The sequence below is a fragment of the Apodemus sylvaticus genome, chromosome 8, assembly GCF_947179515.1.
Source record: "Apodemus sylvaticus chromosome 8, mApoSyl1.1, whole genome shotgun sequence".
Classification (NCBI taxonomy): Eukaryota; Metazoa; Chordata; class Mammalia; order Rodentia; family Muridae; genus Apodemus; species Apodemus sylvaticus.
Window position 1 is genome coordinate 51,051,472 of NC_067479.1, and position 17,005 is coordinate 51,068,476.

The 17,005-nt window shown below is 46.7% G+C and overlaps 1 protein-coding gene across 5 annotated transcripts in view; it reads right to left on the reverse strand.

Annotated features, from left to right (window-relative positions):
- Tsc22d1 (TSC22 domain family member 1) overlaps positions 1–5,108 on the reverse strand; it is a 99,895-nt gene extending 94,787 nt beyond the window's left edge. For 4 of the 5 annotated variants that reach the window (XR_007979230.1, XR_007979231.1, XR_007979232.1 and 1 more), the window contains exon 1: positions 786–5,108. Coding sequence is in view for 2 of the 5 variants with exons in the window: in XM_052190913.1 (XP_052046873.1) it covers positions 786–3,757 (2,972 nt within the window). In the remaining 3 variants the exon portion in view is untranslated. The remainder of the gene's footprint in view (positions 1–785) is intronic. The other variant, XM_052190911.1, reaches the window with a different exon arrangement.
- Between the last annotated feature and the right edge of the window lie 11,897 nt (positions 5,109–17,005).

Here is a 17,005-nt window from a genome sequence, read left to right on the forward strand (position 1 = left end):
AGACTGACTTCACCCTTTTAAAATGGCTACCACTTTCATCTCCCAAAAGAAAAAAATGTACAGCATTACTTTCTACCCTGGGTAAAGCTAGGTATTTTGCCCTTGGAAAATATGCTTTAAGACTCATATTCCTCTTCTGTGTGGATAAAGTTTACAAAAGCTGGTTGTTGAACAGTATAAGGGCAGCCTACATCACCAGATTAGGTCATCGTTCCCACAGTGCCTTAGGAGGGCAAGCAGGTAACAGTATCTTTCACAGCAGGAGGAGAGAGAGCCAAGATCAAACGTACTGGGAAAGAAAGGGGCTGCATAGCAAGGACAAACGTGGGAACCATAACCCCAACAAGAAATGATCAGCGAGATTTGAGTAGCTCAGAAGAACAGCTTTAACTGTTTCGTGGGTTAACAAAATGTAAGCTGCTTTTCATAATCTTCTCAAAAGCACTTTATAAATAATAAAATCTATCTGGTAGCCCCCCAAGCCTATTTGTAATATACACTTACACTTTATAACTATCATGAACATTATTTTCATAACCTAGTCTACCCCCCACCCAGCCACTCTGAAACCACTGTGACATTCTTCCTTTGGAAAAACTTACCACGAATATGCACTTCTCTCACATGCAAAGGAAAAGGTGTAAATATTTGTGTATATATATACATATGTATATATGTATACATATATATATATATATATTGCTTCAGACTAGCTGCACCCACATGTATTGCTACGAGAGATTAACTTTGAACTGCCCGATGTCTGCAGAAGCACATGATCTTACCTCTCGTCCTCGCCATCCACCAGGGGTGTTGTCAGCGGTAGCACCTTCAACGGGAAGAGAGAAGCAGAGGCTGCTAGGCTGCTGCTACTCCCATCTGAGACAGCTGACATTCCCCCACTGTCACCACTGATAGTCTGAGGTAAGCCGCCTAAGGAGGCCTCCGCTGCGCGCCTGGCATCTTCCATTTGGCTTCCAATGGCCTGAGCTAAGGATTGTGTAGAGAACTGAGTAGAACTTAGTGGTATCTGTTGTGCCAAAGGCAAATTTATGTTAGTGGCTATCAGGGGAGACTGACTAACACTTTGAACCAAACTGCCATTTTGGGTGGCTGGGGGTTGTGCTATATTCTGTGGTGGAACTAAGTTTGTTGGGACAGAAGGCATTCCAGGAGGACCAGCTGAACTAACCTGATTTGTAACAGAAATAGTGCTAGCAGAGGGCAGAGGACTACCTGTGGGTAACTGCTGGGGAACAACCCCTTGAGCCACAGCTTCTACTCCCTGTGGCTGAGGAGGCACAGTTACCAAGGTACTCTGGGGTGTAATGACCAACTGTTGAGGAAGGCTTGAAGCACTGGTTTGGACTCCCTGATGAATTATCCCGGTCGGAGCAGGTAGGACTACTTGTGAAGATGGAGGAGCACCTTGCTGAGTAACCGAAGGTGTAACTTGGGGAGAAGGCTGCTGTACTGCAGTGGCGATGTTCGCCTGTTGACCGATATTTGCAATCTGACCGCCAGTTGGTACAGTGGACACTGCTGTTTGAGCCTGGCCAATGGGCTGCCCGGACGTCCCTGCAGGTTGTGCTTGTACTGCTGTGGGCTGCACTGGCAGCTGGATCCCTTGTGGCTGAGCCACAGGAATCACTGATGGTCCTGCCCCCGTGCCTGCAGAACTGGCCTGTCCAGAGGACATTGCTGCTTGAAATATTGGCGGCGGCTGCTGCTGCTGCTGCTGTTGTAAGTACTCTGAAGTAGGATTTTGAGTCACGGGCTGGCCATGGCCTGGGGCTATCTGCATAGGAACCATTGGTTGCTGCTGCCCATACGGTAACTGATGGGGTGGGGCCCCTGGAAGAGGAGCTTGTACGGGAGGAGCTGTCTGAGGATATGGCAGCTGGGGCTGAGCCAGACTGGAAAGGGAAGGCTGCTGACCCACAGCCGTGACACCGACCACGCTGACAGGCGAAGGCTGGATACCGGTTGCTGCGCTCATCGTGGCTGGCAGCGGGACAGGCTGGAGACCCTGCTTCGGCTGAAAGCTCAATTCTTGAGGCTGTAATGGTACTTGTGACATCTGTGACTGAGAAATACTCTGTGGTATACTAACTGCCGCAATACTCTGTGGAGCAGGGCTACTGAACTCCGGCTGCTGGAGGGCCACACCTTGAAGACCTGGAGGTGCAGTTGGTAGTGGCGGCTGTGGTTGCTGTTGCTGCTGCTGCTGCTGTTGCTGCACCACCACAGCAGGGGCTCCCATCTCTCCACTTCCCACACTCTCCGTGTAGTGACTCAGTGTGCTCACACTACTGCTCACGGAGCTCCCACTTGTGCTCTCCCTCTCCGAGGACGACACTTCCGCGGGGGTTTGCTTCACAGTCTCTACCACTTTGTTGATGGCCACGCCTTCTGTAGCCGGCGCAGCGTTTTCTTTCTCATAGAATTCAGTGCAAGTCCATCTACCCTTTTTAAAGGGTTCAGAAGTAGAGTCTAACTTCACGACTCTGAACCTTGATGTGTTAACTGTTGGTTGCTGCTGCTGCTGCTGCTGCTGCTGTGGTTGCTGCGGCTGCTGACTGGAAACCACTCCCACAGTGATACCTGCAGCTGCATTAAGGACACTGTTAGCAACAGGAGAGGAAGAAACGGTACCATTGCCCATGCCACTCAAGACATTCACATTAACACCAGTGGTCACTCCAGGCCCGCCACTTAAGCTAGCAGCATTAGGGATACTGCTTGTACTCATATTAGCATTACCATGCACGCTGTTCGTCACGCTGGGACTGAAACTACCCGAGGTAGCAACGTTAACATTATTCACTGCGTTCGTGCCAGTCACTGAATTTATACCTAGGCTGCCTGGAGTACGGATGTTCGTCATCACTGATGCAGGTAAGCCACTCGACGGTACAGCAGCACAAGGAGGCGCGACTGGCGTGCCGCCTTCAGAACTTCCAGTTGTAGAGAGTTTCCTGGACACTGGGCTGGAGGGTGGCCCTCCAGGAATGGCTGTACCCGCCACAGCAGCATGTGATGAATGGTGGTGTCCATGGTGAAGGTGGTGCCCGTGATGAATGTGATGGTGGTGATGGAGGTGGTGTGGATGAGCACTCCCATTGATCACAACATTCTGTTGTGGAAGGTGAGGCAAATGAGGCTGAGGAAGGTGGGGCTGGTTAGGAGAGACTGCCCCAGGTGTCTCAGCTTCCTGGAAGTTATTCAGAGTCTCCTCTGAGGAACTGCGTTCAGGCTCACCTAAGTCAGTAGCCCTGGAAAGGGAGACATCAAGGATCTCGGAAGAAGAGAGATCTTCCGTGTGCGACTCATCCAGATCGTCGTAGCTCTCGGTGTCCTCTGCTATGCTGTTGTTAGAGCTGATGCTGGCAGAGATCTGAGCCGGAGTAACGCTGGTTATCTGGAAGCCACTTTTCTTTTTCATCTGAGTTCCGCCTGGCACAAGAGGCTGTCCCTGCAGCTGAGCCTGCGAGAGGAGGTTCAGGCTTTGTGGAGGCGGAGGCTGTGGTCCCTGCGTGGAAGATGCAGCAGGAGGCGGCGGCTGGAGCAGCGAAGGAGGAGGAAAATCTTCAGAAGATGGAGCAGCACCACTGACGCCGGTACCTGCTGCATTGAGAGCAGAGGCGCTGCTACCACCGCTGCCCCTTCGAGGGAACATTGCCGGGTGCGCCATCTTCCTAGCACTAATGTCCGCAGCAGCGGCCGCCGCGGCGGTGGACTCCGGCGGCTGGTGCATTGTGCTGGGTACCGGGGGGCGGAGGAGGCAAGTGCAATTTCCTTCTGCACCGTAATCTTTGTATGGAGAAGCCGGAGAGGCGAACAGGACCTGAAGCTCCGCCCGACGCTATCCCTCCTCCTCCTCCTCCTCCTCCTCCTCTGCCGAAGGCGCCGGCTGCTCGTGCCTTCGAGGGCTAGCTTCGGGAAGGGAGGATGAACTGGGTGAACCAGGTGGCTGGAGAACCGAAGGGGGACCCCTTCAGTCCTTCGCCATTCACTTTCCCCTCCAGTCACACACACCCCCCTTTATATTCCGCTTCACGTGGGGTGCGGGGCGGGAGGGAGGGGAGCCCAGGAGGGGGCGGGGGAGGCGAGGAGAAGCGAGAAATGCCCACCTTCTTTGGCCAACTCCGGAGCCAGCTCAACCCCCTCCTCCCGCGGCGGCGGCCGCTGCAAAGCCCCTCCGCTCGCCCTGCACCGAGGCAGCGCGGAGCGAGCGGTCGCCCGGCCCTCGCCACCCCCGGCGCCGCGGCCGCCGGCGAGCCCTGAGCTCAGCGTCGCTCCAACCTCCCCTGCCGGCGCGGCCGGCCCCGCTCGGGCCTCCCCCCGCGGCCCGCGGCCCCTCTCAAACCCCCTGGGCTCGCGACGGCTGCTCCGGGAGGAAAGGCTGGCCGCGGCTGGGGCCCGGGCGGCGCGGCTGCGAGCGGGGCGGCGGCGGCGGGGCGCCCGGTACGGTGAGCCCAGCAACGAGGCGCGGGCGGGCGCACAGAGACGCCGGGTCCTCGCGGAGCGCGGCCGGGGTGCGGCGGCGGCGGCGGTGGCGGCAGCAGCGGGAGCCCAGGGACCGCTCCATCACTGGCAGCCATGGAGCCCGAGCATTTTCCTCCCTCGGGGCAGGCGCTCGGCTCGGCACACGTCCTCGGAGAGGAAGGGCGCCGGCGCCCGGGCTGCTCCGGCGGGCGGCGGGACGTGCGCGGGAGCGGAGGGGCGAGCTCGCGTCCTCTTCTCAGCCCGCCGGCTGGCTCGACACCGAGCTGCTCCCGCGCCCGGGGAGGGAGGGAGGGGGCCGCGGGCGGCGGTGGCTCCTTTACGCAGCGGCCAGACGGGGCTGGTGCAGCGGCTGCAGCCGACGCCGTTCAAAGAAATGAGAGGTGGGGTTGGTCGGTGGCGGCGCGGGGCGGGGGAGTGGGAGGGCGTCGAGCGAGGAGGGGGCTGTGATGGTTGTTACTAGTGCTCTTCTCGGGCTGCTCCGTATCCCCTGGTCTCTCGCGGCATCGAGAGAGGACAGACCAGCGCCCCAGCGCGAGAGGAGGGTCGAGCTCTGACCGACGAGAAGGAGGAGGAGGAGGAGGAGGAGGCGGGGGGAGGGGTCGCGGAGGAGAGGAGGGAAGATGGCGTCTGCGCCTGCGCGCCGGCGCCGCAGACATAAAGCCGGGTCTGGCTCGGGGAGGTGGCCAGTCTTCGGTCCGGGCCGAGCTCTCGGCTCTGTCTCTACGGAAATTGCCGAAGGCCGGCGGAGCCGCCAATGCCTGAGGGCGGTGGGGGGTGGGGCACTTGGGCGCGCCAGCGAATCCGGGTCGCGTGGAGAGGCTGGGGTGGGGCATGGGGGGGGGGCGCCACGCCGCGCGCGTGCGCGCAGGTTAGGCGTGTCCGCTGCTGTCTCCCACGCGGACCCCGGCGAGTCGGGTGAGGAGCAGGTCTCGGGTGTGCGCGCCCTGGGGCGGTGTCCCCCCACCCCCACCCTGGCCTGCGGAACGGGTAATGAGGCTTCTCTCCTCAGCAACAGCATCACGAGTTGCAGCTCCCAGGAGCCCTCCGCTGCTGCCACGACATGAGTCAGGCTTTCTTCCTTGGCGCGTGGCGGAGCCCTCCTCCTCCTCCTTTCTTCCCCTCCTCCTCCTTCTCCAAGCAGCTCTAGGGTTCCCCCTCGACCCGCACCGCCCTCGCCCCTTCCGGGGATGCCCCGATGGAGTGGGGTGTCTCCCCCGCTGCAGGGGTACCTTTTGTGCGGAGCGGTGGTTAGATGCCACGCGGTCCCTCGCCCTTCGACGGGCAGGGGCGAGATTGCTGGCATATGGCACCGAGGTTTGCAGTGAATCTCCCAAGCCCCTCCAGGGGAAGGCTCTTACGAAAGGGAGTGGTCCTTGCTGTCCCTCCTTATCTGCTGGGAAGGAGCTAGCCGGCCCAGCCTGCTAACCCTCCAACAGGTGGGGCTTCCCTCCAGCCATTCATTGTCTTTGTGTCCTTGCTGTGGCCCTATAAAGGTAAAAGGTTAGGGCTTGGTTTTAGTGGAAATTAAAGGAAATTTGTGAAGAATGCCTTTTGGGGCTAGAAAAGCGAAAGGACCAGCTAGCCCCGCCCCACCTCACCACCCTTTTTTTAAAAACTAAAACTAGATTTCAAGGATTTAGATAGCTTTGCTTGGAGGCAATTTTATGTTAGCTGCCTCCGAAGTATTACATGTCAAAACCACTCTAAGCAGTTTTACATTCTTCTGAAAGAATGTAAATCTCGCCCAGAACATTTTTTTAAAAGCAAAGGTGAAAAGGGTTGTTTAAAGAGTGGTTTGTTTCTGTTCTAACTTAGGTTTCGGGAATACAAATAATTAGAAGATAGACCTCTGACTCAGGAAATCACCGAGTTCGTTTCTGATGGTTGACACCCAACAAGCAAAAAACCAAAACTGTTACCATCAGCTTAGCACCCTCCATTCTGTGCATTAAAGGTTTGAATGTCACCTATATATTGTTGGGTAGAAATGACACCTTGACATCCTTTTTGGTCTGTACCAAACTCTCACACATGCCACCTCATACATAGAGGTCTCCCCCACAAAACAGGTGCAATTCACATGTTTTTAGAGTGAGATGGGGGTCTCAATATAGATGGAAGGGTAACCTTCAATTCACCGTACCCCCTGCCTTTAGTTCCCAAAGTGTTGTAATTACAAGCCTTCACCAGCACACCCACTCCCTAATATAAAGAGTTCCTTGCTAGGTACAAATACGTGCTCCCAAATTCTGGAAGTAATAGACGATAAGTCATTTTGAAAATCATAAAACCACGTTGTGTCTCAGTATGTGAATGCCTGTACTTTCAGACAGCTGAAGCTATTTGAGTATTTTACAAGTTTAATCATTTCACTGGGTATGGTGGCATAACTTGTAACCCCAACTCTGAGGAGGCAGAGGTAGGGGGACCTTAAGTTCCAGGTCAGCGGGGCTACATAGGGACACTTTTTTTTTTTATTTCAAAAATAAAATAAATAAAATAAAATAATCTCTTGTATTGCACTGTCTGGAAGTGACCTGCATCCGTGGACATAACCCCAGCAGCTTCTGTTGCAAGTGACTCGCCACTTTCTGAAATGCATATTGGACATGCTTTTTCAGCAGTTTTTCTAATAGAAAATAGCAGCTGCCCTAATGGACTGAAACTGCAGGAGGATGTAGACAGACAGAAAGACATTTCTTTGGACTGTGGCAAGAAAGAGTATGTCCCTTAGATCTCAAAAAAACGTTGCCTTAAGTCAAAGTTTTAAATGGCAAATGGCAGTTTGTTGCCCCTTGGCCAAGGCAAAGCCTACAATTATGTTGATGATACAGCTAAAAAGTAAAGGACAGGAAAGTCTTATGCAAAACTGGAAAATGAAAGTCGTGAAGAAAGGGCCTCATCAGATGCAGGTGTTCCTTCTGATAATCCAGCATCCCACAGGGTTTTGATTGGGAGAGGGAATTCCTTTCAAAAGGAAGGTTTCAGACAAATTAAAGACAGCTGGTTATAGTGGCGCACTCCTTTAGCCCTAGCACTGGGGAGGCAGAGGCAGTCAGATCTCTGAGTTCAAGACCAACCTGGTCTATATAATGCGTTCCATGCCAGGCAAAGCTATATAGTAAGACCTTGTTATTCTAATTTCTGTTATACACCAATAACTTGGAGGAAAAAAAGCTCTTTCTAAGTCAAGCGCTGAGATATCTCATGCATATAATTCCAATACTCAGGAGACCAAGTCAGAAGTGCCCAAGTTTGTGGGTAACCTGGGCTACATAGTGAATTCCAGGACTACCTGGGCTCTGGTGTAAAACATCCCAAAAAATATTCATTTAGGTTTTTTTTTTTTTTTGAGGCTTTCATCATAGGATGGGAATGTAGCTCCGTGGTAGAGCACTTCTGTAACATACAGAAAGCCTGGGATTCAGTCCCCATATCTCCTTCCAGATCTCACCAATAATAACAGCTCATGCTTAATGCTCTCTATAACTATACCATTGTTCTATGTGCTAAGAGTTTCAGCTCAGTTAATCCCCACAGCTGTGTAAAGTAGGCGCTATAATTGTCCCCATCTGACAAATGAGGAAAGGGAAGTTCAGAGACATTGTGGTCTTATGGCTTGGCTAGTAGCCAGGCCAAGATGCAAACCCTGGCAGTCTACTGCCCTGTCATACATACCAACACATAGTTCAAGATCCTGTCAACCCAAACACTCAACTCAAGTTCTACTGAAGACACAAGTTTGAATTTTGCTAGCTAGACAACTCCAAAGACTTTATAAGTACTGTTTTCTTCTAGTACAGAGACATTCCAGGAAAAGACATAACTGCAGGGACCTACTATGGCCACCTAGGAATTGGGCATACATAAGCAGAACAATACTTTGATTAAATTGGATGATCCTTTACTGAAGAAAGAGATGTCACATGCTTGGGAGAAGGGTGTTAATCATATGTAAGTGAGATATATTTTTTGTATAGGACACGATAAATGTTTCCTTATCTGAGCAGTTAGCATTCCGATGCTCACAAGAGCCTGTAGATGAGCTTCTCTTCCGAACATGTTCTTTTTAAAGGACCGTTAACATCTGTGCATCTTTTTGACTATAGGAAGAAAATCATGTATCGCACTTGCTTGTATCATGATGCTAATATGACTCAAGCCACTATGAACTATGTGGTCCAAGCACCAGAAATAATCCAAAGCAACCATTGTAGTAATTATCTTCCCAAACACTGAAGTTCATTATCAGTCTTAACTCTGAGGAATATGGATGTCTTATTTCTGGCATACACAGCTAGCTTATAGCATATATGTGTAAGGTATATCATTTTAATAGACAGGAAGAGAAAACACATGATTGTATCAACTCATAAACATCAAGTCATCTGGCATTATTCAACATCTTAATAGAAACTGTTGACATTTTAATTATATAAGGAAAATTATCCAAGGCCATTGGTGGAAAATCTGTAACTAGTGTTCTAATGAATGGGAAGACACTGGTAGTCTTTCCTGTAAGATATGGTACAAGGTGTGGATGCCCAGGCTGGTAACTTCAAATTATGAAATACTGGAAGCACTATAAGAGACAAGAAAATGAAACAAAACTTATCTGAATCAGAAATAAACAAGTAATATTATCTAATAAGGTTTCTGTAATGGCTATTCCTGGTTGTCAACTTGACTACATCTGGAATGCACTACAATCCAGAACTTGAGGGCTCACCTGTGATCCAGATCTTAAGACTAGAAGATACAAGTTTCTGACCCGAATCTTGGCATGGAGAGCTTGAGGCATAGTGGCTATGAAAAGTTTAGGCCCTGGCAAGGTGGTACACACCTTTAATCCCAAGTGATTGAGGCAAGGAGATCATTGAGGCAAGTCCCAGATCTAGGCGTGGTGGTAAACACCTTTAATCTGGGCCACATCTTCTGCTGGAGACCTACATAAGGACATTGGAAGAAGGAAGATTCACTCTTCTTCACCACTTGCATTTACTTGCTATCTCTTCTACAGAAGACCAACTGAAACAACTAGCCTGGTGTGCTGACCAACTACTAGATTCTTGGACTTCCAATTCATAGCTAGCCATTGTTGTGGAGTGGGACTGTTAAGTCATCATAATAAAGTCCCTCAATACAGAAAGACATTCCATACATTCTGTAGCTCTAGAGAACCCTAATGCAGTTTCCAAAAATGAAGTTATAAACTTATACCTAAAGAACGAGAGAAGTTTTATCGAGGAAGAGTAAAAGTTTTGTGAAGAAGAGTAGAAAACAGAATTCTGTTATTGTTGTGGTTAGTAGGTTAGTTGCTCTTATGTTGAAAACATACACTTGGTTTACTTTAGCTTCATGTGTGTTGAGCACAGGGACTCATGCATGCCAAGCCTACATTCCACCCATGAACTACATTCCTAGTTTTTATCTAGCTTAAATTTAAAAGAAAAAGTATAGATGTTGCCAGGCATAGTGGTGCACGCCTTTAATCCCAACACTTGGAAGGCAGGTGGCCTGGTCTACATACTGAGTTCCAGGACAGCTAGAGCTACACAGTGAGACCCTATCTCTAAAATGGGGGTTGAAGGGAGGAAGAAGAGGAGGGGGAGAAGGAAGGAAAGGTTATATTCCTTAGGAATCACATTTTGCTCACTCATTTTCTCCTCTCTAACAACCTTCTGGAAAAAAATGATGGTTTTCAGTAACGTGTTCAAATTACTGCTTCCATTTAATATTGTTGTGGAAGAGAAACAGAAAATGAGTATCTTAGGGTCCAGAATAGTTTGTGGGGCTTTTTTGTTGTTTTGTTTTTAGTATCTATTTAAATGCCATTAAAAATAAAATCTTCAAACATAGGAGCTCACATCTGTAACCCTAGTGTTCTGGAGACTCAGGCAGTAGTATCACTAAGTGTTTGAGACCAGGTACGAAATTCCACGTGATAGGAAGAGGGAACCAATTCCTGCAAGTTTTCCTCTGACTTACACACATGCACAAATGTGTACACCACACACACACACACACACACACACACACACACTATGCTGCTCCCCACACAAAGAAATGGTTTTAAAATATCTTAAATATATGCAAGCTAAATTTCCGTCAGAAACACACAATAAAATTCTGTTAACATCACAAACATTTAGAGGTCACTTCTATTTCACATCCAGGTGACTTATAGTGTTGTTCTACATGAATGATAAATTGGAATGCTTAAGCAGAAAATACTCAAATATCTGAAGAAATTGCAAGATTTAGGAGGAAATGCTCAACAAAGTTACATGCAACACAAAGATACCTGCCACATGCAAGAAAATTAAATGTAAACCTGAATCATCCTCTTCACCGGGTTAAATATAAAGTTAATTGCAAAGATGCCAGCAAAGCCTTCCATAAAAAATGGGAGGGGAGGACCCAGGTGCCTGTGGGCCCGTTAGGAACAGACAAGTCTGATATCATGTGATTAATTCCAAAGCGGCTGTGTAATACTGATGTCTTCAGAAGGCCTGCCTGACTGTAACTGAGATACAAAGGCTAGGTTACAGTGATCTCAGTGTTTATTTCGGGTGAAGACTGAGCGACACTCAACACTGCCCAGTGTTGATCCTAACTGGTTGGTAAATTAAAACAGAGTTTTGAAATACTGCTAATGCAAGATATCTTGAGAAAGGGACTGAATGCGCTTTATTCCTTCAGGAATAGGATAGACTTAATATACACTTGCAGAGAAGTTTTTGAGTCCCACGTTATATAGCGACTGTGTCAATATAATTTATCGTCTGACCTTTACAGCTAGGCTTTTGGAATGTCTCTGAAAGAGACTGGGATTGGAAACTCTAGCATCTGAAAGCAAGCTCATTATTAAAATTTTTATCGGGGTATCCAATACTGTTGTATTGACTTGATCTCTAAAATTCATTATGCCAACAGCTTGCTGATTACTCTTTTTTATATAACACCACCCAAAAAGCATTTTTTTTAAGAGGCAGAGTTCAGTGGGAATGACACATATGTGGGAGTCCAGTGTATGTCAGCTGATCACTGTGTGCCTGCTTAAGTGTAGCATTTGCTGTGTGGCATCCACATCCACCTTCTGGTCAGATGAGCTTGAGGGCATTTTCTAAGGCGCTTCCTTGGTGATCTTTGTTTTGTGACTGGTCACACTGCTCACAAGATGCCCATAGAGTAATTACAAAGTAGCTCATTGGACAAATTTGACTTTCTATGTCTAAAACATTTACAACTGGTTTGCTGGTCAGAAGTCTCATTACCTAATGAAATTTCTGTTAGTTTTAATTTCTTCAAGTAAACTCTTTTGTTCTTCATTTATGATCAAATCAATTAAAAAAAAAAAAAACCCAACAATCCACATTGGGCCATCAGGGCAGCTTAGCAGGTAAAGGCACTTGCCACCAAGGTGATGATCTGAGTTCAGTCCCTAAAACCTGTATGATGGAATTAGAATTAGACTACTGACTTCTATAAGTTAGCCTCTGACCTCCATACTGCTGTGGAGGTATGTGGGCATGGCATACATGTGACAACACACACACACACACACACACATACACACACATAAAATAAATTTTAAAAGAAATATTTTAAATCACTATTATATAACTAAAGTTAGAGGAACAAAACTAAATTTCTGATTATAATAGATGGGTTTTCAAAATTAAGTAGCCGTGGTAGCACATCCAACACTCAGGAGGCTGAGGCAGGAGGATTTCCATGGAGGGGAGTAGCCAGCTTAGTCTATATAGTAGGTTCCAAGCCATAGGAAAACACTGTCTTAAACACACTGCATATTGCAAACATGTGCAAGTGCATGATGTTTTAATATTCATTCTCCCTTTTGTAGTAGGTTCGTGCTATGTAGTTCAGGCTGGCCGGGACATCCTCATCCCCTGCTTTAGCCTCCAGAGTTGGGGGATTACAGGAGTATCTCTGCCATGCTCAGTTACAATTTTTTTTTTTTAATGATAATGATTCTGTAGCCAAATGTATTTTTAGTGAATATATGCTAATTGATTGAAATATGACTTTCTTGCTTCCTGTTCCCTTATTATATATAAAATACAAAATATGTGTGAAATTCAAGAAAAATCTAACAAGAAGATTCTGGCCCTGTAGCTTTTTGAATCTGTAGATTATCCAGAGGAAGCAAATCACTATTTCCGCCCAGCTCTCCCTGTGGCTCTGTTATCAGGACTCTGTTCTAATGACACATTAATTCAGCACTCACCTTATGAACAGTATCAGGATCAGTAGCTCATCTAACACATAACCACTAATATGCTCTCAAATAGCTTGGAATTCAGTGGTTCTCAACCTGTGGGTACAGATAGCCTAAATATAGATATTTACATTATGATTCATAACAGTAGCAAAATTACAGTTGTGAAGTAGCAAAGAAATCATTTGTTGTTTTTAAGGGGCCATAGTATTAGGAAAGTCAAGAACTCTGACTTAGACACATCTTCTGCATGTGAGGTTGTTTTGATTTTTGAAGACACAACACTTTAATCCCTCCTTTCCTTCCCATCCACTGCTGTGCCCACCACCCCCTCACTCTACCTCCAAATTATAAATTACAGCCATTTCCATGTTAACAGAACCCCTGAACAGTAACATTCTATTATCTGCCTTGTGCTAATTATGCCACAGGAGTGAACTGCTAATGCCCTTTGCCAGGCTGCTCCTCTAGGTGCCTGATAAGCTGTGTTCCGTTAGTGGTACTTTTGTTGTCATGATGGCACTGCTGAAGAAACATGGAGCTAAGAAATAAATGGACAGAAGAACATTAAATTTTCTGTAAAATACATGTTGACATCAGTGGTGATTCCATCTGAACCAGACTGTAGGAACTTTTTACTTTATTAGGTTAAGAAATGTTACCTCTGCAACAAGTAAGTTGAATTAGCCAAAAAATACATAACAATTCCTGTGCCGCCACATCGGTAAGGACTGGAAACAGGAAAATAAGAACTTAATTAGACACTTAGGAATAGAACGGATACAATGGATCTAAATTTTAGGTCATTAATTCAGGGTCTGCTGGCTGGTTTGAAGTGTGCGTATATTCTTTGCTTGTTGGTTCCTTGGGAATTGGTTGGTTGGCTGGTTTAGTTGGTTTTCAGGTTCAAGCTCTCCCTGTGCAGTCCATGAAACCCTTGAAATCACTGTGTAACCCAGGCTGGCCTCAAACCAAAGGCAATTCTTGTGCTCCAGGCGTCTGAGTGGCAGGTACATGGACGTATGCCAACAAGCCTGACGTTGGTTCTTTAGGGAACAGAATAGAATGTGACATGGTTGGTTTTCATATATATTGGGCAGTGGAGGTACGAGAGAGGGAGCCTCCCTGATCCACCCCCAAAGTCTGAGCAAACTTACTGAAAACAGGAATACAATTTGGTTCGAGTTACATCAAAGATACTTTTTTCTCTTAAAGGTGATCAGAGTCATCCTAGTTATGGCAAATCCTCTGGAGTTACTAATTGCTTACAAGTACAATAACAGATCTTTGGAAATTAGAAAGATTAGTTTTACTGTGAAATAATAGCAATACTGTTCAAGGCTCATGATGCTGAGACCTCACTGGCGCATAGGTCCACTAGGGAACCGGCATCCGGTGAGGGTCTGACACAAGTGACAGTGCCATCATAGCACCTCGTAAGACAGGATTCTGAGCAAGTGCATGTGTCGCTTAGCTGTCTAAGTGTGCTGTTTTACTTTTACTCTTTGCTTATTTGTTGATAACAGGAACTTGGGCGGAGACAGCTCAAAAGGAAGAATATGTCTGTGATATACCTAAATTTACCTATTATAAACCAGGAAAGTATACACCACTTGCTAGGAAGCTGGAACACTGACAACACACCAAAGAACACACACACACACACACACACACACACAGCGCCAAGGCTGTTAAATGTCACAATAGCACACAGCTGTGCAGAGAATAAAATAGTATCCTTTTTATATTGGCAATCACCAACTTTATTCCATGACAAAGCATTATTTATGTGATGAGAGAATGGTTCAAAAGGAGAAAGTGTGCTATGTTTACAAGTTACCCTACGTTATCAGCTGCACTTTTAAAGGACTGGGCTGAAGTTGTCCTCCATTCTCAGCAGGCACAGGAGCCACCTGAGACGTTCAGACCTGCTTGCCCTGTGACATTGACTGGGTTATCCATGGCAGCCCAGAGCTCAGAGCATGTGAATGAACTGAACTGTACTTTGACCAGTATTTTTGGACACAACCATGTCCTATTTTGCTTTCTACTGCTGTGAGAAAACTCTGACCAAAGCCAACTTTGGGGGCAGAGAGGGATTTGTTTAGCTTATATTTCCTGATCATAATCCAGCCATGCTGGACTGTAGGACAGGAATTCAAGCAGAAACCTGCAGATAAGAACTGAAGCAGAGGCCACGGAGGAGTGCTGCTTACTGGCTTGCTCTCCATGGCTTGCTCGGCCTGCTTTCTTATATCACCCAGGGTCACCAGGGCATGATGGCACCACTCTGAGTGGGACAAACACATTAGATACTAATCCAGAAAAATCCCAGACTTGCCCACAAAATAATTTCATAGAGGCAATTCCTCAGCTGAGATTTCTTCTTCCTAGATACATGTAGGTTTGTGTCAGCTTGCAAACTAACCAACAGACTACCACCCTACTCTCTGAATGTGACTTCCCCGTGGACCATTCATACCAACCACAATGAAACTCTTATTCAATACCAGTGGAGTCCACCATCCCCACATCACATGCCGCATGTGCACAAAAGATTTGGAATCGCTCCAAGTTTGTCTAGACCAAAAGAAAAGAGTTTAGGCAAGCAAACCCATTGAGCGAGGATACAGTCATTAAATTTAATTCAAATTCTATTATAGCTTAGCCCCATTTTAGGAAAATTCTATGAATTTTTTTTTCTAATAGTAAAGCTAACAAAATTGAATTCTGTTGTCCTGAGGCTTCTTCACCATCAAACTTTTATTAAGGAACTGACTAAATGTAGCTCCTTTTTTATGTGGAACAGAACACGCTACCTTCTCCTGCATACTTCATTAGCGATCATTATGGAATGGCTAGAGCTGTCCACTTCGTTGATCGTTATGGAATGGGTAGATCCGGACACTTGATTAGGCTGTGCTACACTTGTGCAACCAGCAGAACCTAGAGTAGCGGTTATCAGCTTTAAGCTGATAGGGTCCCTTGTGGAACAAGTACTACCTTCTGGAAAGGGGAATGACCAGAAGTCTTCAGTGCTGCCTTGTGAGTGGCTCTTCAGATTGTAGCAACTCTCACATACTCTTCTGCAGATGGGTGGAGACTGGCTTGAGGTCAGGGTGAGAGGAAGACACCTCCCCCTGGCCAGACAAACCTTTAAAGGTTAAAGTTCCCTGGCTTGACTAGTTGCTGTTGTTTTAATTTGGGGAACACAGCCATGCCTTCATAAACTAAAACTAAAGCCTAGGCTTGCTTGGACTCCTGAACTCAATCTGACGTCGCCATTGTCTTTCATGGAGGCCCAAGCTGTTTCCCTGATAACTGTGACCTAAAGTCCTACAATTTGGTGATTTGAATGACAGAACTACATGATATTTTTAGTACTTAAATTTAAAATTGTACATTAAAATTCATAAGCGACATTAGCTCCTAATCTTCTTTCTAGAGTTTTCCACACCAGGATTGTTCTCATATGTGTTGATTGTCCATGTTTCTATTATTTTTCCATTTCCTTAGTTCTGCCCAATATTTCCATAATTTCTCCTTTTCTACCAACTTGTTGTGGGGTTTGCATAGTTTTGTTCTGTTATTGAGACAGGGTCCTGAATAGCCTGGGATTCACTGTGTAGCCCAGGCTGTCCTCCAGCATTATGATGACTGCTTCTGCCTCCTCAGTGCAGGGTTTCTGGGAGTGTATCACCATGCTCAGTGCCTGCTAGTTATTTTTTTATGAAACTTTTGTCATTTTCTGAAATAGTCTCATTCTGAAGCCCATGCTGGCCTGGAACTTGCTATGTAGCCTAGGCTAACCTTAAAGTCATGACAGTCCTCCTGCCTCAGCATCTCCAGAAGTTTGAGTATAGACACAAGCCACCACAGCCACTGGGACTTTCTGAATCACTTATGTAGTTCATTATTTTAAATTCATTGTATGTTTAAAATGAGTTGATTTGTACTTATGCATTTCATTTTAATCACCAATAATTATCATTATCTTCCTAACCCACAAGTTTTTATATAATACACAAGGAAGGGAAGTTTGTAATTTCTGTTATAATTTTTCTCTGGGAATTCTGTATGAGACTTTTTGTCTGTTTGTTTGAGCCCCCAGAGTTCTAGTGTACAGATAAGGAATTTAAAGTTGAGAGGAACCAAATGACTTGCTCAACCTTTTGTATTTAACATGTGACTTGAAAGTGACAAACAATTCAAACCACTATTCCACTTCTGACTTTCTGCTTTCTTAACTTCCAT